Source organism: Chiloscyllium punctatum, chromosome 2, assembly GCF_047496795.1.
Source record: "Chiloscyllium punctatum isolate Juve2018m chromosome 2, sChiPun1.3, whole genome shotgun sequence".
Taxonomy (NCBI): domain Eukaryota; kingdom Metazoa; phylum Chordata; class Chondrichthyes; order Orectolobiformes; family Hemiscylliidae; genus Chiloscyllium; species Chiloscyllium punctatum.
In genome coordinates, this window is record NC_092740.1 from 112,630,135 (window position 1) to 112,651,302 (window position 21,168).

The 21,168-nt window shown below is 45.2% G+C and overlaps 1 protein-coding gene across 3 annotated transcripts in view; it reads left to right on the forward strand.

Annotated features, from left to right (window-relative positions):
* Nucleotides 1-8,157: 8,157 nt before the first annotated feature.
* Nucleotides 8,158-21,168, forward strand: part of gldc (glycine dehydrogenase (decarboxylating)) — a 173,334-nt gene continuing 160,323 nt past the window's right edge. Inside the window, exons 1-2 of one of the 3 annotated variants that reach the window (XR_011962969.1) lie at nucleotides 8,158-8,594; nucleotides 9,077-9,155. Coding sequence is in view for 1 of the 3 variants with exons in the window: in XM_072587326.1 (XP_072443427.1) it covers nucleotides 8,295-8,594; nucleotides 9,077-9,155 (379 nt within the window). In the remaining 2 variants the exon portion in view is untranslated. Of the gene's footprint in view, nucleotides 8,595-9,076; nucleotides 9,156-21,168 lie in introns of those variants that run through there. The other 2 variants (XM_072587326.1, XM_072587331.1) reach the window with 2 other exon arrangements.

Sequence of the window (21,168 nt, forward strand, 5' to 3'; positions counted from 1 at the left end):
TTCATACCCAGTGTCATTTGAACTTTTGCACGTTCAGCTGCTCCCATCACTTATTTTGGAATGTCAATTGTTTGTCTCTCACAGTGCCATGGACTCATGAGATTACCTCTAACTTCAAACATAGACCAGTAATTCCATTCCTTAGCCAAATTTACAAGTGTCCACCAACTAGTTGTTGACATTCAACTCTCTTGATTTTTGTTATTGACTGTAGTTTTCATACATAATGTTCTTTCTTGGAACGGAAAACAGCTTAAACCTTTCCAGAACTTTCTGTATTTTATTTTCAGCACCCGCAGTGCTCTATCACGAACAGTTACAGAGTTTATTCTTGTGTGCAACAATGCTACCCTGGAACTCTTGTTTGAATTAGCAACACAGCTTCACAATTCTCTCAACTTTGCTTGAACCTCTGAGTGTTAAGCTATTTGTCTTTTGATCAGAAGCTGCACTTCTGTTGGCTGCAATCCAAAATCAGTCATTACATCACATGCTTCTGTTTACTGGTTATGCTAGTGGTCAGGTTTGATCAATTGTTTACAGGTTATATAACATTAACTGGGGTTATTCATCTCTCGTTTCATTAAAATAGCATTTCTAACATGACAACAAAATTTGAATAATTCATAATCAGAACAGGGGGATCGAGTTAGAGCTGCAAGGTTTTGCTACAGCTCTACAAATCCCTGGTGAGACCACACTTGGAATATTGTGTTCAGTTCTGGTAGCCCTACTATAGGAAAGATACAGCGGCTTTGGAGAGGGTGCAAAAAAGGTTTACCAGGATGCTGCCTGGACTGGAGGGCTTGCCTTATGAAGAGAGGTCGAATAAGCTTGGACTTTTGTCTCTGGAAAGAAGGAGGAAGAGAGGTGACCTGATCAAGGTATACAAGATGAGAGGAACAGATAGAATCAATAGACATGGACTTTTCCCCAGGGCAAAATTGACTCATACAAGGGGGCATAGTTTTAAGATATTAGAAGAAAGATATAGGGAAATGTCAGAGGAAGGTTCTTTACGTAGAGAGTTGTGAATGCATGGAATATGATGCTAGCAGTGGTGGTGGAAGCAGAGTCATTAGGGACATTTAAGTGACTGCCAGACATGCACATGGATAGCAGTGAGTTGATGGGTGCGTAGATTAAGTTATTTTATTTTACAATAGGATTAACCCTCGGCACAACATAGTGAACCAAAGGGCCTGTTATGTGTTGTACTTTTCTGTGTTCTATGTTCTATAGCCCTTCTTGTACTGATGCATGGTTTATTTTATAGATTGAATGTCTGCAATTTTTTTTCAGAGATGTGATCCTGTGCTCAAGATCCTGATCCTAATATTTGTTGCATCCCCAGGTCACCAGCTGAAGAAAAGATAACTCCAATCAGTAGGGAGCATGAATATGACAGATTTACTCTGAGATGGAACGCCAGTGGGCTATAACTCCTAGAAATGACCAAATAAGTAAAGATGCTCATTTCCCTCCTCGTTGCCGAATGGTGAAGAATTGAGCTTCATAGCCAGATTAAGAATTGAGTCATTCTCAATAATTATCCTGATGTTCAACAGTAGAATCAGCCAACATGATACCTGGTTTCCAAGTTTGGACAACATCAGTGTTTGAACTCTTATTTTTACCAAACTTAATTAACAACTTTGACCTTGGAATGCAGGTCACAATTTCAAAGTTTGCAAATGACATGAAACTGAGAAGCATTGTAAACTGTGAGGAGGACAATGTAGAACTTCAAAAAGGCACGGACAAGTTGGTGGATTGGATGGTTGGATCGGGCAGAGGGTTGTCAATGTGGATAGGTGATTCATTTTGGTAGGAAGAACACAGAGAGACCATTCAAACTAAAGGGCTAAAGGATGAAGGTGTTCAAAATCCTGAGGGGTCTTGCTAGGATTGAGAACAAAAGGCCATAGTTCTAAGGTAATGAGCAAAAGAAGGAAAAGCAACATGAGGAAATGCTTTTTAGTACAATGGTTCGAGGATTGACATTGTCTGAGACTGTAAAGGAGGCTTGTTCAATTGAAGCATTTAAAAATAAATTAGACTATTATTTGAAAAGGAAGGATTATGAGGAGAGGTTTGGAGAATGACACAAAGTGAGATGGTCATTTGGAGAGCTGGTATAGATATGACGGGCCAAATAGCCTCCTTCAATTTTGTACAACTCTAATTCTGTGAAAAAGGTCCTGGCAACACCTGTGTTTTCCATGTTTGAAACAAAGGGGTGTAAAACATCATAGTGGCCCTGCAGTATTTAAAGGATCAGACAAGTTAACTTTTTGGAATGTTTTTTTAATTGGAGAATGTCTGAAAACAGTCTGAAGAAAGTGTTTCTGGAACTATGTTGTCTACTTCCAGGTTGTGATGCTGCACCTTCTCATAGTGGGTGACAGATAATGGGAGAGCAATGCTCTATGTCTGCATGTAAGACAGAGTAATGGAGCAGAGGGTGTATAGAAGGTCCTATGTCTTCTGCTAATCTGGGCTAGACTTCTGCATGCTCATTGAGAGAATCAGAAAGCTGCTTGACAGGCCAGCCAATGCATTCGGCATCTCAGTGTGCATGCACAGTCTCCTTTGTGTCCTCTGTACCATTATGCCAGCCACCTCTCCGTCTGGTGATCTGGCAAAACAAGCAAACTCTTCACCTTGGTCTGGTTGCAGCCCACTTGTACTTGTGATACACCACATGCTGATCTCAATTCTAGGCTAGCTTCCAAAGTAAGCCTAGTATCAATAACTGGAGGCTGTGATCGAGTGTTGGGTTAATTGATGGGGTCTTTTCGTTTGTGGTGTGTTGCTATTTTTTTCTCTTCCCAGTGCTCCTGAGGATGGGCACATGGCCACTCTAGTTTGTTTGAAAGCAGAAACACGGAAAGGGAATGCTAGTACAATGAAATGCTGGAAGGATGCAGGGTTAAGACACAATCACATTGGCAGCAGTTTCCTCATCTCTCCAGATGGCAGGGTGAGAATGTGCTAGATGTTGAGAAGTGGCACAAGGCAATAAACTGTCAGCATGTTTAATATTTTCAGTGCCAGGAGGTGCTGAGGGCCCTTTGCATTTGGACCTATGATGCTGAGTTATCTCCTGTGAAGGGTATCACTAATATTGCCTGTTGTCACCTATTGATCGCCTAATCTCACCCATTTCTATACCGTCTCAGTTTGTTTTCTGGTAAAACCCTCATTCTAAGGTTTGTAGTGAGACCTGACTAGTGACGGATGCTATGTGAATACAAATAAAGTGATGCTGACTACCAATATTAGGTTATTAGAGCTGAGCATTGCTGCCAGATCCTTTAGGTCCATACTCTAGAAGTTGGTCTTCCAGGTCACCTTTTCCTACTTCCTGTTGAGGATGTTTTTTGAGAGACTCCTGCAGTACCATGGCATTACTTCTTACGTTCATTTCCACCATCAATGCCTAAAGCACTGCGCACGTCACTTCAGATCCCTTTGTTATCCCCAGTGTTCAATTTAAAAGAGCTTCCATTGCCGTTTTCCTGAAAGTTGCACCCTGCTTTTAAGAATGGAAAGCTGTTATACCAGATGGTCCGCTACAAAGCTGTCAGAACCACTGCTTTTAGCGGCATGAGGCACCACTTTTAAGTCTTTTAAGTGAAGAGGGTAAAGGTATTTTGTGCTTACCCACTTTAGTCTGAACAGATGTGTGTACACTGTAAATTGTGAAATCAGAACAACCTTTGTGAATAGCCAATGAGTTATAATCTTCCATCTTGTTGGGTATCTGAATGCTCTACTCAGTATTAGTTCAGAGCTCCATGAACTTAACCAAAAGGTTTCTCCAAGAGAGATAAGTCCCTCTTCAGGAAAGGAGGCATGTCAAAACCACAAAATCCTACCACATAATCAAGCTTATCAATATCTTTGTAAATGTAACATTTTTAAACTTGCCATTTTCAGTATCTGACCTCTTCCCTTTGTGAGACAAAATGTTTTTTTCTAAAAACGATTTTGAACATTTCAACAGTTGTGTCTATTTTTTAAGTGGTCCCCTGACTGACATGATTCATAATTGGTAGTTATTATTCCCACTTTCTGTTTGAATAAAAAAGTGTTGGAAACACTCAGTGGTTCAGGAGGCAGCTGTGAGAGAGAAACAGAGCTAATGTTTCAGGTCGATAATCTTTTAGCAGAATATTGTGCTTGCCAATTTGTGCTTTTTGCCTCTATTCAATCATGTTTTGTTGAATTTTATGAACATTTTATTTAAGCCACACTTCCAAATGTGATTCTTTGATGGCTGACATTTAAAAACATAGGTAACTAAATTGGAAAAGGATGAACTGAGCAATCAAAAGAGAAAAATAAAACACACAGATACCTGTGTTCTGAGGACATCTGAAAAATGTTTTTCAAAGAATTACTTCATAACTCTGGTAATGTGGGTGACCTGAGTTTGAATCCTGCCATCTGGGAATTTCAATTCAATAAGTCTCTGGAATTAGGAGTCCAATGGTGACAACAAAATCTTTGTCGATTGTTGGAAAAACCCGTCTGGTCCACTAATGTCCTTTAACTGCCATCCTTACCTGATCTGGCCTGCATGTGACTGCAGACCCATAGCAATGTGATTGACATTCAACAGTCCTTTGGGCAATTAGGGATAGGTAATAAATACTAGCCTGGCCGGTGATGTGCACATCTGTGAATTAATAAAACTTCATATCAACACAAACAACAGGCAGATCTTTCATTACTGCACTTCATTCTCTTGACGATGTTGAGAGGAAAATGTTAGCTATAGAAACCACTCCAATCTGTTCTCTGAATTGAACCATGGCATTTTTATACATCTGATTGAAAAGGGGCTCTGATTTAATCTGACATTCAGAATTAGCATCTCAGAAAACACATTGAAATTGATGATCCACTTTCAAGCTGGACCTTACCAGCTCAGTCCAAATTTGTTTTTGATCAGTCGGCAAGAGTCTAATATAGAATTGACACATTTCACATGAATCTAGAATGGAATTTACACTTACCAACAGAATGCAAAATCTGGAGGTGCATGTCTTCAGAAATATATCTCACTTACTCAAGGTTGAAAGTTTTAATTGTATGTTGGTAGAACCAAGGTTTAAGGAGCCCCAATTTGTGAGCTTTGCTGGTACTGGAGGTGATGGTATAGTAATAATGTCACTAGACTAATAATTCAGAGGACACAGGTTCAAAACCCTGCAAGGTAAATGTTGAAATCTTAATTCAATACAGTAATCTGGAATGAAATACTAGTTTAATGTATTGATTGCTCTTCAAAAAAAATTAATCTGCTTCACTAATGTCCTTTAGGGTTGAGAAATCTGCCATCATTAGCCTGACTCCAGACCCACTCTGAAGTACCTCTTGGAAAATTACTCAGTTCAATTAGTTTGACTACTAAATGATGGTCTTGCCAGCAAAATCTGCATCTTGTGAGTTATAGATTTTTTTTAAAAATTGGATGCTTTCCACTCTTTGTCCAGTGAGAAATGCCTCATCTGTTAGGATGTCGATTTGAAGAATTATCTGGAGTCAAGTGGGGAGAGTCTGATCCTCCAATTTCCATTAGTTAGCCACACTACCTGGTCAATCAGCAGCAACGTCTTTGGAGTCTGCCTCCCTCAGATATTTAAGTAAATCCCATTCATGATCAATCAACCAACAACCCCAGTTGTTAATTCCCTCCAAAGAGACTGGTTGTCATTTCAAATTGATGGCTATGAACCTAACCTCTTCCTAGTTGGACGGGGTGCCAATTACTCCTTATAAGTTGCATGGTAAACAACTTGCTGTAAGCTGTGTGAGTGCTGGATGCTGCTGTTTAAACTATCAAAGCACAGCACATACCCTTTTAAGTGCCCAATCAGCAACTGAAAGCTGGTGTCAGTAATATTGATCATCGTCAATTGTTGCAAAAACCGAACTGGTTTGTGAGTGTCTTTTAAGGGAAGAAATCAGCAAATTTTACCTGTTCTGTGGTTGACTCCCAACTGTCCTCTGAAATAGCCAAGCAAAGAGCAACAAACGCTAGCATTGCCAATGATGCTAACACCCATGAAAAAATAAATTAATGTCATGCATCAATCTTGTTCATTGCCAGCTGCCCAATCCGGGGCAGGGTATTAGTAAAGAAACCTCTGCGTTACTCTGTGTCACGTTTATACAGTCCTCCCTCCAACCCTTACTTTAACCATTTTTTCATTTCAGCAATATATCCACCTCATGATGTAGTGGATTGACTTGACATTTTAGATAGGCCTTGGAAAGATTCCGAGCTGTTAAATAAGAACTAAATGGAAGATGAGGGGCACAAATTTGGGTGATTGGTAAAATGGTTAACCCTCAACTCATTAAAAACAAATCTTGGTCAACACCAAGTTCTATACATGGGAGCAAAATGCGTGGCTCGTTTATTCATTCAGACAGGATGGGCTGAGTGACCTCTTTTTCTCCTGCAATTTATTTGTAGTTTTGTTCCAAGGGTTCTTTCAGCAATCTCAATAATGGGTGGAGGGAAAGGCAGTTCAAGACATATAGCACATTAACATCCCATGAGTGGTGCACTTTTCTCACCATCCACCTGGCAACCAGCTAACCATAGACATATACTATAAGCCCACCAACTCCCACAGCTACCTAGACTACACCTCTTCCCACCCTACCTCCTGTAAAAACATCATCCTTTATTCCCAAATCCTCCACCTCTGCCGCATCTGTTCCCAGGTTGACCAATTCCACCTCTGAAAGTCCCAGATGGTCTCCTTCTTCCACGATTGCAACTTCCCTTCCCACATGGTTGACAATGTCCTCCAGCTTATTTCCTCCACTTCCCGGACCACCGCTCTTGAACCCAACCCCTCCAAATGCAACAAGGAGACAACCCCCTGGTCCTCACCTTCCACCCCACCAATCTCCGCATCCAACGCATCATCCTCCGCCACTTCTGCCACCTTCAAACAGATCCCACCACCAAAGATATATTTCCCTCCCCACACCAATCAGCTTTCTGGAGAGACCATTCCCTCTGCGACTCCCTCGTCAGGTCCACGCACACCCACCCACCCAACCCCCACCACCAGCCCACACTCCACTCCTGGCACCTTCCCCTGCCACCACAGGAAGTGCAAAATCTGTGCCCACTCCCCATCTAAGGCCCCAAGGGATCCTTCCACATATGTCAGAAATTTACCTGTACCTCTACCAATGTCATCTACTACAGCCATTGCACCTGTGTGGTCTCCTCTACATCAGGAGGCAGGATACCTTCTTGAGGATCGTTTCAGAGAACATCTCTGGGACACCCGCGCCAACCAACCCCTCCGCCCCATGGCTGAACACTTCAACTCCCCCTCCCACTTCATCAAGGACATGCAGGTCCTGGCCTCCTCCACCACCAAACCAATGCCTGGAGGAAGAATGCCTCATATTCTGCCTTGGGACCCTGCAAACACACAGTATAAATGCAGATTTCAACAGCTTCCACATTTCCCCATCACCCCTATTGTCCCAGTCCCAAGCCTCCAACTCCACACCTGTCCATCACTGCCCCCTCTGACCTATCACCTTCTCCCTCACCCTCATCCAATTATGGCTTTCCCAGTTACCTTCCCCCAAACTACACCCCCGCCCATTTATCTTTCAGCCCGGACCCACAGGCCTCATTCATGATGAAGGGCTTATGCCCTGAATGACGATTTTCCTGCTCCTCGGATGCTGCCTGACCTGCTGTGCTTTTCCAGCACCACACTCTGAGCTCCAGCGTCTGCAGTCCTCAGTTTCGCCACCTAAATACAGGACAGTACCCTGGAACTGAGATAAGCACAACATCGGGTCTGTTCCCACCAGATGGCAACATTAGTTACAAGCTCCGGGCAATCTTCGCATGACTCCGTAAAAATTACAGTTGTATACTCCATTCTGGGCACTTTGTTTATGCAAAAAGGAGTGAATTTCTGAGACCGCTGAGATGCGTATGAATACAAGAGCATTAATGCTGGAAATTCCCAATTACAATTTTACAAAAGAGAGGGGGGAAAAAAGCAAAAGATTCTATTCTGAGTTGATGTTTTGGGAGGCTTGTCCACACGTCATGGTTAGGTAGCCACTTGATTGGGTGTCTGTGTATAAAAGCCAGGTCCGCTCGGATCGCTGTTTAGTTCATTATCCGAAGTGGGTTTCTCTGTGTGCGATTGAGGATAAAAAAATCGTGAAAGGCAGAGAAGCGGAGAGGAAACACAGGCGCGCACACACACGGGGATATATTTTGACGAAAAATGCAAAGCTGTGCGAAATCCTGGGGGCTCCTGGTCGGCTCAGTGGGTTTGTGGTCCACCTGCCCGAAAGTTAGGGGTTCTGCCAGGGGCAGCTTGGCGATTTGCAGACCCAGACCCTGGGGCAAACCCGAGCCACGGAGCGGCTGCAGCGTGCGATCCCTGGGCTCCAGTCCTCCCCATTCCGCCGCTAGCAGCAGGTTGATAGACAGAATCTTGCCTAGGCACGATGACTTCTCAGAGAGGCACATTGGACCAGGAGACAAAGAGAAAAGAGAAATGCTGGACACTCTGGGACTGGCGGTAACAGCACGGTTGCTCTTATCTTTGTTGTGTCTTATTTTTCTATGCTCTCTCGTTCTGCGTATGTGTGCACAAACAAATACTGCTTCCAAGTTTTGGATTGTAATTGACGATGAAGTGTTTCCCGGACTTTTTTTTTACAACTTTCGTTGTTTGCTCATTATCTTTGAGCCATTGATGTAGTTTTTTCCCCCAGTTTACTCCCTCCTCCGTCACAGAGGCAGCAGCGCATGTTACAGATGCTGGTTTTGCAACTGAGATTTGCGGGGGGGGGGGGGGGGGGGGTGGGGAAACACCTTTATTTAACGTGAAACTTTATTTTTGTCTTGCCTCTTTGCAGTTACTTTTCGATTGGGTGGGGGATGTGGGGTGGGGGATGGAGAAGGGAGTGCGCTGTACATTGAACATTCTCGACTGTTACTTTGTGGATCTTGTGTAATATGTGCATATCTTCTTGTTCATTTTTTTTTGCTCCCGTTCAGTCTATTGATGAACTTATTGACAAGACTGTCCCTGCCAGCATCCGTCTCACTAGACCCCTGAAAATGGACGATCCCGTGTGTGAGTAAAATGCACTTTTTGTAATTATCATTATTTTCCCGAATCGTGTTTTTTTTTCTTCCCCCCCCCCTCTCTAACTTTGATCAGGAAGGTTAACATTGCCGAGTTGTGCAATATTGTGTTGCCCTGGGCATCAGTGTGTTGCAACATAAATGTCAGCGCGCGACCCGGGTCCCATAACCTTATTAGGTATAGGTGAAGCCTGGTGTTTCTGTTCTCTCTGCAAATCATCTGAAGGGCTGAAGGGGGAGGGGATGGCAACGATAAGCCGCTTTTTAAACGCCTTATTTCCTCCAGCACCAGTGCCCCTGTGTACAGTTCAGGCTGGCTCGCCCGAGATTTCATCAACCCAGGGGTAGGCATGGAGCCCAGCACATGAATGTGGACTATAATTTTAGAATAATCCTCACCCTTTCTTCGTCCTCTTCACTCCCATTGTACCGGAGAGTTCCTCCCCATCACACCAGTGCCGCACAAACAGCCAGGACTTGACTCTCTTAAATGTGTATGAAATTTTGTTGGCAATTCTTGCAGCGAGGGTCGAGAGGCTACGCTGGGACAGTGTCAGTTCGATGTTCATCAGGCGTAATCACTTACTGGAGGGGAAAGCAATTCTGCTTTGGATAGTGGTGGAGCCTGAATAATCTTAATACCAGGGAAGAAGTAGCTGATTTCCCCCTGGCCCAACCAGACTACAATGTTCCCCTTCTTAAATCAGCAAGAGCTTTAAGCCTTGTTAACTGCTTTCAGTCTTGTGTGAGGTGCTGATTTTAAATGTCTTTAATGAACGTGTTCACAGTAACTTTCAAGGAATAATTTAACAAATCCAATCTTTCTTCCATCTCACCACTGGAGGGAAAGGAATTGTTCTTTTTCTCTGGATTGTATAGATCTGTGCAGAAGGTATTTACTGTGATTCTGGAAATTGGAAGTTTAAAAAATCCCACATGCCCAGTACATCAGGCAATATTTGCACAAATAGTTTTCAGGTCAATGAACTTGAGTCAGAACTGGAAGAAGTTAGAAATGTAAGGGGTTTTAATTGTGACAAGAAATGTGGGGTAGAAGGAAAGGTCTGTGAGAGGGCAAAAACAGGTGAAATTTAACTTCAAGGATGTTGGAACAAAGCAAAAAAAGGTGGTAATGTGATAAGTAAAGATAGGGTAAACAGGAATAACAGAAGTACCCCTTACCGCTGCATTGTAAAAGTGTAGAGGTTATAATCTGAAGTTGCTAAATTCATTGAATCAAGAAGATTGTGCAGTGGCCAGCTGAAAGATGGTGGTGTTCCTTGTCTTCTATTTGCATTTTCAGAGTAACATCAGAGGCTGATGACAGGGACATCAGAGTGGGAGTTGATGGAGAGTTCAAATGCAGGTGACTGAAAGCTCAGTCTTGTTCGTGGATTGGATAGGAATTCCTGCAAAGATGCCACCTCACCAGTATTGGTCTTGCCAATATGATTGCTGTTTACTAAATGGAAAGAAGTACAATAAATTGTTTTTTCAATTTTCCCAGTGTGTTTGGGACAGTGGGAAAAGTAGGACAGGTGTTTTCTGCTGTCTTTATGCCGAAAGGGGACAAGTGTATCTGAGAGTGGAAGGCTAATTGAGGGTTCAACCAGTGTGGTGAAGGATGACCCTAAGGCCCCTTGCTTACTCCTTGAATGGAAGTCTAGCCAATTCCTATCCTTCACCACCCTTGCTACCTGGCTGAATTTATTCTCCCACTGAACAACATTTTCATTGGATGCCACTCACTTCCTCAAAATTAAAGGTGCTGCTTTGGGAACCTGAAGGCCACTAATTATATCTGTCTTTTTATGGGGTTTATGGAACTTTGCTTGTTCTAATCCTAAGTGGCTCACCTACCTTGCCTTTTTTTTCCCAGCGTATACATGATTGTGTCAGTGCTGCTTCCTGCTGTCACCCGAACTGGAACAAACTTAGCTTTCGGTTTTCCTCATTCACATGACCCAACTCTGACTCTTCCATTCCTTAATTTCCACCTCCAATTCTGGGGTTAGGATAGCTTGGAATATGTACTGTAAGTACACAACTACCTTGACTACCCTTCTTCCCACCCTGCCTTTAACGTCTCTATTTCATTCTACCAATTTTGTTGTCTCATTGGTTTTGACCATCATCACCTACACCAGTTTTTTTCAAAAGGTCTTTTTATTTTTGTAAATTAAAGATGTCCCTCCTTCATGGCTTATAAGATCGTTGGACCATGTCTCCTCCATTTCCAGGAGGTGAAAGTGAGGACTGCAGATGCTGGAGATCAGAGCTGAAAATGTGTTGCTGGAAAAGCGCAGGAGGTCAGGCAGCATTCAAGAAGCAGGAGAATTGACGTTTTGGGCATGAGCCCTTCTCCAGGAATGAGGAAAGTGTGTCCAGCAGGCTAAGATAAAAGGAAGGGGGAGGGACCTGGGGGACGGGCATTGGAAATGCGATAGGTGGAAGGAGGTTAAGGTGAGGGTGATAGGCTGGAGTGGCGGTGGGGACGGAGAGGTCAGGAAGAAGATTGCAGGTTAGGAAGGTATTGCTGAGTTTGAGGGTTGGGACTGAGACAAGGTGGAGGGAGGGGAAATGAGGAAACCAGAGAAATGAGTTCATCCCTTATGGTTGGAGGGATCCTAGGCAGAAGATGAGGTGCTCTTCCTCCAGCCGTCATGTTGCTATGGTCTGGCGATGGAGGAGTCCAAGGACCTGCATGTCTGGGAGGGGGAGTTGAAATGTTGAGCCACGGGGTGGTTGGGTTGGTTGGTCCGGGTGTCTCAGAGGTGTTCTCTGAAACGTTCCGCAAGTAGGCGGCCTGTCTCCCCAATATAGAGGAGGCCACATCGGGTGCAGCGGATGCAATAAATGATGTGTGTGGAGGTGCAGGTGAATTTGTGGCGGATATGGAAGGATCCCTTGGGGCCTTGGAGGGAAGTAAGGGGGAGATGTGGGCGCAAGTTTTGCATTTCTTGTGGTTGCAGGGGAAGGTGCTGGGAGTGGCGGTTGGGTTGGTGGGGGATGTGGACCTGACGAGTGAGTCACAGAGGGAGTGGTCTTTTTGGAAAGCTGATAGGGGAGGGAAATATATCCCTGGTGGTGGGGTCTGTTTGGAGGTGTCATAAAAATTTATACATTTTTATGTATAAATAATGTAAAGGTCACAATTGTGCCTGTTATTATTTATATGCAAATTATACTTGAAATTCAAGCAAACGCAGGTGAATAGTAATTCACCTGTTTTTCAGTATTTGTGACTTGTGCCACTTTGTCATTAGCTTCATAAGAAATATCACATTGTCTGTTTCCTCATTCAAATGCATTGAATAGAATGATGCGCATGTAATGGCCCAAAAGATACAAAATAAACCTGCCACAGCTAAAAAAGGAAAGAAAGACCCATTCAACAAAATGTACTTTATTTTCAGCAATGGTCAGTAAAATTAATTTTTGTTATTACAAGTGCAAATATCCATGAAGAATATGATAAACTTTAAAGTAATTTAAAAGCTAAAACAACTGCTTTGGCACTGAAAATTAATTACTGAAGTAAACAGTCTCCTTCAGGTTTTTCTTGAGAAAGCAACATAGATGACAACCTAATGCAGCACATGCAAGATACCTGTGCAGCCAGTATGTGCATATTCAACCAAGTGGACATGTTTGGGCTTGTGATTTTTGTGAAGTTTTGTAGCTCAGATTGTAAGTTTGCTTGCTGAGCTGGAAGGTTTGTTTTCTAATGTTATGTCACCATGCTAGGTAACATCAGAACACTGGTGTACTGTCCAGCTTTCTATTTGTGTCTTGATCTGTTATGATGGGTGATATCACGTCTGATTCTTTTTCTGATAGTTTGATAAATAAGGTTCAACTTGATGTGTTTGTTGATGGAGTTCCAGTTTGAATGCCAGGCCTCTAGGAATTCCCATGCGTGTCTCTGTTTAGCCCGTCCTAGGATGGATGTGTTGTCTTAGTCGAGCAGGTGTCCAGGTTCACCTGTATGAAAGGATACTAGTGATAGTTGGTTGTCTTTTAGTGGCTAGTTGGTACACATGTATCCTGCTGGTTAGTTTCCTGCCAGTCTGTTTGATGTAATGTTTGTTGCAGTCCTTGCAGGATGTTTTGCATGTGGCGTTCATTCTGCTGGCTGTTAGTACAGGGTCCTTTAGCTTTATCAAGAGTTGTTTCAATGTGTTGGTAGGTTTGTGGGCTACCATGATGCCAAGGGGCTGGACTAGTCTGGTCATCATCTTGAAGATGTCTTTCATATATGGTAGCTGAAAATGGGTTGCTGGAAAAGCGCAGCAGGTCAGGCAGCATCAAAGAAACAGGAGAATCGATGTTCTGGGCAAGAGCCCTTCTTCAGGAATGAGGAAAGTGTGTCCAGCAGGCTAAGATAAAAGGTAGGGAGGAGGGATTTGGGGGAGGGGCATTGGAAATTCGATAGGTGGAAGGAGGTCAAGGTGAGGGTGATAGGCCAGAGTGGGGTGGGGGCGGAGATGTCAGGAAGAAGATTGCAGGTTAGGCAGGTGGTGCTGAGTTCGAGGGATTTGACTGAGACCAGGTGGGGGGAGGGGCAATGAGGAAACTGGAGAAATCTGAGTTCATCCCTTGTGGTTGGAGGGTTCCTAGGCGGAAGATGAGGTGCTCTTCCTCCAACCGTCATATTGCTATGGTCTGGCGATGGAGGAGTCCAAGGACCTGCATGTCCTTGGTGGAGTGGGAGGGGGAGTTGAAGTATTGAGCCACAAGGTGGTTGGGTTGGTTGGTCCGGGTGTCCCAGAGGTGTTCTCTGAAATGTTCCACAAGTAGGCGGCCTGTTTCCCCAATATAGAGGAGGCCACATCGGGTGCAGCGGATGCAAGAAATGATGTGTGTGGAGGTGCAGGTGAATTTGTGGCGGATATGGAAGGATCCCTTGGGGCCTTGGAGAGAAGTAAGGGAGGAGGTGTGGGCGCAAGTTTTGCATTTCTTGCGGTTGCAGGGGAAGGTGCCGGGAGTAGAGGTTGGGTTGGTAGGGGTGTGTGGACCTGACGAGGGACTCATGGAGGGAGTGGTCTTTTCGGAATGCTGATAGGGGATGGGAGGGAAATATATCCCGGGTGGTGGGGTCTGTTTGGAGGTGGCGGAAATGACGGCGGATGATACGCTGTATATAGAGGTTGGTGGGGTGGTAGGTGAGGACCAGTGGGGTTCTGTCCTGGTGGCGGTTGGGGTGGGGGGGGCGGGGCTCAATCCTCAGTCCTCAGCAGAGGCCTCACCTTCATTCCCCTACGCTCTCGGATTAACGAGTTCAACACGCCGCGTGACATCTCACAATTCTTCCGCCACCTTCGCCTTTGTGTCTACTTCTTCAACCAGGATTCTCACCCACCCTCTGACGACCCCTTCTCCCGCCTCCAACACACCCCATCCACCTGGACACCCCGTGCTGGCCTCTTACCCGCACTCGATCTCTTCATAGCCAACTGCTGCCGTGACATTAACCGCCTCAACTTCTCCACCCCTCTCACCCACTCCAACCTCTCACCCTGGGAACATGCAGCCCTCCACTCCCTCTGTTCCAACCCCAACCTCACCATCAAACCGGCAGACAAGGGAGGCGCGGTAGTAGTTTAGCGCACCGACCTTTACACAGCTGAGGCTAAACGCCAGCTCGCGGACACCTCCTCCTACTGCCCCCTTGACCATGACCCCACCTCCCACCACCAAACCATCATCTCCCAGACCATCCATAACCTCATCACCTCAGGGGATCTCCCATCCACCGCCTCCAACCTCATAATCCCATAACCCCGCACCGCCTGTTTCTACCTCCTGCCCAAAATCCACAAACCTGACTGCCACGGCCGACCCATTGTCTCAGCCTGCTCCTGCCCCACTGAACTCATCTCTGCATACCTCGACACGGTCCTGTCCCCCTTAGTCCAAGAACTCCCCACCTATGTTCGGGACACCACCCAAGCCTCCACCTCCTCCATGATTTTCGCTTCCCTGGTCCCCAACGCCTTATCTTCACCATGGAGATCCAGTCCCTGTAAACCTCCATCCCTCATCACGAAGGACTCAAAGCCCTCTGCTTCTTCCTTTCCCGCCGAACCATCCAGTCTCCTTCAACTGACACCCTCCTTCGACTGACTGAACTAGTCCTCACCCTGAACAACTTCTCTTTCCAATCCTCCCACTTCCTCCAAACCAAAGGAGTAGCCATGGGCACCCGCATATGCCTGCCTCTTCGTGGGATATGTGGAACAGTCCATCTTCCGCAGCTACACTGGCCCCACCCCCCACCTTTTCCTCCGCTACATCGATGACTGTATCGGCGCTGTCTCATGCTCTCACGAGGAGGTTGAACAGTACATCCACTTTACCAACACCTTCGACCCCGACCTCAAATTGACCTGGACCGTCTCAGACTCGTCCCTCCCCTTCCTAGACCTTTCCATTTCTATCTTGGGCGACCGAATCAACACGGACAATTACTATAACCGACCAACTCCCACAGCTACCTAGACTACACCTCCTCCCACCCTGCCCCCTGTAAAAACGCCATCCCATATTCCCAATTCCTTCGTCTCCGCTGCATCTGCTCCCAGGAGGACCAGTTCCAATACCGTACAACCCAGATGGCCTCCTTCTTCAAAGACCGCAATTTCCCCTCAGATGTGGTTGACGATGCCCTCCACCGCATCTCCTCCACTTCCCGCTCCTCCGCCCTTGAGCCCCGCCCCTCCAACCACCACCAGGACAGAACCCCACTGGTCCTCACCTACCACCCCACCAACCTCTATGTACAGCGTATCATCCACTGTCATTTCCACCACCTCCAAACAGACCCCACCACCAGGGATATATTTCCCTCCCCTCCCCTATCAGCGTTCTGAAAAGATCACTCCCTCCGTGACTCCCTCGTCAGGTCCACACCCCCCACCAACCCAACCTCCACTTCCCTTGCACTGCACCTTCCCTTGCAACCGCAAGAAATGCAAAACTTGCGCCTACAACCTCCCCCCTTACTTCCTTCCAAGGCCCCAAGGGATACTTCCATATCCACCACAAATTCACCTGCACCTCCACACACATCATTTATTGCATCCGCTGCACCTGATGTGGCCTCCTCTATATTGGGGAGACAGGCCACCTACTTGCGGAAAGTTTCAGAGAACACCTCTGGGACACCCACCCCAACCACCCCGTGGCTCAACACTTCAACTCCCCCTCCCACTCCACCAAGGATATGCAGGTCCTTGGACTCCTCCATCGCCAGACCATAGCAACACGATGGTTGGAGGAAGAGCGCCTCATCTTCCGCCTAGGAACCTTCCAACCACAAGGGATGAACTCCGATTTCTCCAGTTTCCTCATTTCCCCTCCCCCCACCTTGTCTCAGTCAAATCCCTCGAACTCAGCACCACCTTCCTAACCTGCAATCTTCTTCCTGACATCTCTGCCCTCACCCCACTCTGGCCTATCACGCTCACCTTGACCTCCTTCCATCTATCGCATTTCCAACGCCCTTCCCCCAAGTCCCTCCTCCCTACCTTTTATCTTAGCCAGCTGGACACACTTTCCTCATTCCTGAAGAAGGGCTTATGCCCGAAACGTCGATTCTCCTGTTCCTTGGATGCTGCCTGACCTGCTGCGCTTTTCCAGCAACACACTTTCAGCTCTGGTCTCCAGCAGCTGTAGTCCTCACTTTCTCCTTTCATATATGGTAGTGTGGCCTGATTCTCTGGGCATGTTGTCATCTTGTTTTGGCTTCTTGTGTAAGACTCAGCAGACTGTGCGTATCAGATACCTGTTGTTCTTGAATACGTTGAATCGGTGCTTGTCTTCAGCAGCTTGTCGTTCCTGCGTGCTGCAATGTGTTGTGGCTTGTTTAAATATCCTGATGCAGCTCTGTTTGTGGGTGTTAGGATGATTGCTCCTGTGGTTGAATATCTGGTTTGTGTTGCTTTCCTGTAAATACTGGTCTGCAGTTCTCCATTGGCTTTTCATTCTACTGTGACACCTAGGAAGGGGGACCTGTTGTTGTTCTCTTCCACTTTGGTGAACTTTATACCCGTAAAAATGTTTGTGGGTTTCTTTATAATTTCTGTTTTGTGATGACAAATGTGTCATCCACATAATGGATCCAAAGCTTGGGCTGGATTGTGGGGAGGGCTGCTTGTTCCAACCTCTGCATAACTGCTTCTGCCAAGAATCCTGATATTGGTGATCCAATGGGTGTCCCGTTGATTTGTTTGTAGGTCTTGCTGTTGTAGGTGAAGTGGTTGAGGCACAGGTTTGAGGATGTTACCCTTGTTGATGGAGTTGGTGCTGTCTGGTGTTTGTGTCCTTGGTTTGTCTAGTAGTGCGGCCAATGTTTCTTTGGCCAGAGTGATGTTTATGTCTGTGGGGTCTGTTCCATTGCCACCTGTTAACTGTCGGTATCTACGAGTAGTGTGTTTGCTTTTTCAATGTACAGGGGAACCTCGATTATCTGAATGAGATGGGCGGGCACAATTTTGTTTGGATAATTGAATATTCGGTTAATCGATTCAATGCCTTTTCACTGCAGCTCGGAGTTTTCTATTAAGTCTGCTCCCTGTTCGACTAGGCAGCAACACAACGCATACAAGCTTCTGCTCACCCCTCCTCCTCCTCTTTCCCCCACAACCCTGTCCAACACACCAACCTCAGCCCAGCCCCCAAAACCACTCCGGCCCACACCCAATACCACCCCATTCAACCCCGCCCCCAACCACTGTGTGCCCACTCGCAACCCCTGTCTGCCCACTCCCCCACCCCTCTCCAGGGCAGCCTGACTGGGCGCCAGCAAAAGACTGCTGCTACTGCCTTTGTTGTAGGGGGGCGGGTGAGTCTCCAAATAGCACGCGCACACAACTTTTAACTGCAACTTTTTGACAGATTCCATCTTTGCCCTGTACAGGATAATGTTGGTATTATCTGGGGAAGAGGGGGGAGGGGGTTAGTTTAGGGTACACCCCTGTGTAGAACTCCAGGGAAAGTGTGGAGAGAGAAGTGGGGGGGAAGAGGGGGGAGGTCAGTCATTTTAGAGAAGGTGCCTGTGCTCCCATTAGTCCAGGATTGTTCTCAGCAGCACTTTTAATCACTAAACAAATGATGTGTCTTTGACGTAATGTTTCTGTCAGGACCTCAAACTCCATTGGATAATCTGATTTTCGGATAATTGGTATTTGGATAATCGAGGTTCCTCTGTATTGTGTTCTGTTCACCCTGACAGTCCTGTATCTTTTGTCTGCCGATATGGGCTGATTTGGGCTTGTCAGTCAGGGGAACCTACTATAGGTCAGGGGATCCTGGTACTGTCAGTCTCTGGGCAGTTTACATGCAATCCAGGAGCTTCCCGTGGTCATTCATTCATTTGGAACCCTTGTGGTCAGTGGAACCAGCCCTGTGTAGTCTGGGGGAATAGTCAATGATAACTTAGAGGAAACTCGTACCATTAGTTGGGGAGTTGCAAACAGTGGTCACATGTCCAGTAAGTCAGGTTTCCTGGGCTGCTTGACAAAGTTGGTTACAAGTCTGGGACAAACAGGCCTGGGTTCCATTCCTTAACGATGGCAGTGCCAGATGCTGATGGTGTTCAGAATGTATTTCCAGATTGAGCTGTATTTTTAATCATCCACCTGAAAGTCTCCCAGATGTGAAGTGGCTAAGACAGTGCACTGAGTTTGTGTCAGTTTAGGGCTCAGGATCCATATTTACTGAATGCCAAAACATTAGATGTGAATATATGAAGCAGCCATTTGTAAAGCTCAACTACATTTCAATTGCAATCAATTCACATTGCCCATTTGCTACGTGTGCAGAGTGCAGATGCTGAGGGGTCAGATGCTGACTAAAGGCAAGTTGCTACATGCCATGGTACTTGCTAATTAAACTTAACCTCAATATTATTTGTTGCCCATCAGCAAACATTGTAGCTGACAATGGCCAAAAGGCCACTATTCATTGAAGGGGAACTGTTTTTCGTCTAACATCCAAGGGTCTTACATGAGCCACACAATACCACCATGTTGTCATCTGTAATGATTTTCTCTATTCAGTGCAGTAAGAAGGTGAGTATTTGTGGGTCTGGGGTGGGGAAGATGTCAGACTGCTGCAGAGAATCTCTTCCCAATGTGACACCTTGAAATGGTCACACATGCTGACCATGATGTGGATGGTGGAGCCCACTCCCTCATTATCAGGGTGCAGCATGTGAAGTGAAGCATATGCAACCTTATCTGCAAGGTTGCACCATCTGACTGTGTTTTGAGTTCTGAGAAGCTCTTTCGCTCCTTCTGTTCTCTATTGAGGTCCTTTCTACTGAGACACATGGACCATGCTACTAGTAGCATGTTGCTTGGCAGGCTGCCTCCCTCAGAAGATAACCACTCCTGCAGAAAGAGCAGGGCCAACGACAAGCCCAAGAGGAGCAGCAAGTGGCACGGTGGATAAAGAGCACTCAGCTCAGGGACAGGTCACTGCTCAGGGCACTTAGGATGTACAGGAATTCCAGAATTGTCTGGCCTTCACTCCATTTCCTGAGATTGAAATGCATTATTGATGCAACCTTTGAATCTTCTGGGACACTGTACTGGAATTATGCTGGATTCTGAAGCAAGTTCCTGAGGGTGACAGGAGTGGGAAGACATGTGGAGGCAATAGGCAAGTTAGCTTTACAGCAGCAAAAAGGATAATGCTGGAATCTATTATTTGGGACATGATAACAGGGCACTTAGAAATCATACAGTGGTTGTGTAGAATTGACATGGATTTATGACATGAAAAATAATGTTTGATAAATCATTTAATATTTTTGAGGATGTAACAACTAGACTACATAGGTGGGAATTAGTGAATATAGTGTGTTCAAATTTTCAAACAACTTTTGATAAGGTGCCACACAAGAGGGTTTTGTAGAAACTTAGTTTGTGGGATTGGGGGTAGTACTCCATGGATTGAAAATTTTGTTAACAAATACAGGAACATAGGTCATTTTCAGGTTAACTAGCAGTGTATCCCAGAGATTAGTACTTGAGCCAGAGCTATTTGTAGTTGTGATGCTGGTATTGTGATAATCATAACTTATCACATGAACTATATTTAACATTGTATTTTCTAGAACATTGAAAAATGGGCATGAAATGGTTGATAAGATGGCTGCTGACAATCAAATAACTCTTGCAATTGCTGAACAGACCCCTCAAGTTTTGGGAATGTTTTTAATTGAATGAACATAGAATGGATGTCCTTCTGAACAGTCGTACCAAGACCAAAAAATTTGTAACATATAAATCTTCTGTTGCTTGCAGACATATCAAAAACTCAAACAATGGATATGCAAACTGTCTCTAAATTCAAATCTTAGCAAAGCGACCTTGTGAGAAACCAGAAAATCAGAAGCTGGTGTGAATGGCCACAATCCATTCTCCATTTTATAGCAATGGCTTCTAACTTTAAATCATTCTGGGCATACAATTAAGTGCTGACCATGTGATTTCATGTGTCAATAGATAATGAAGCTGTACTTGAAGAATCAGAAAGATACCAGTCAGTCTGAGCAAGACAGCAGCAGAAAGAACAGTAACACTTGTGCTTTAAAAACTGTGGACCGCAGTCTCTTAAATTCCTCAATCCTTTTTAAGCGTTTTTCCCCTCCCTGCCTGCCCACCCATCAAGGCTATCATTCTGACAAGTTAACAAATAACTGACTGATGATCTGTTAAAAAACATGTTTGTTAGAGAATCTTGAACTAATTCTGAGGTATGGCAAAGCTGATTGAATTACCACTTGCTGCGTGGAGAGGAAAAACCTCCATTAGATCTGCAATGTGGGCTTTTTCCTAAAACGAGCCAAACCTATGAATTATAAAACATTATTTTTGCTTTCTAAGACCCTTTTTTTTATTGTATGCTTTTGTCCTGTGTAATGTAGCATTAGAGTTTTTGAGGTGAATGTGTGAATAAATAATCCTTTGTTTAAGCCCACAGAGGTTTACTCC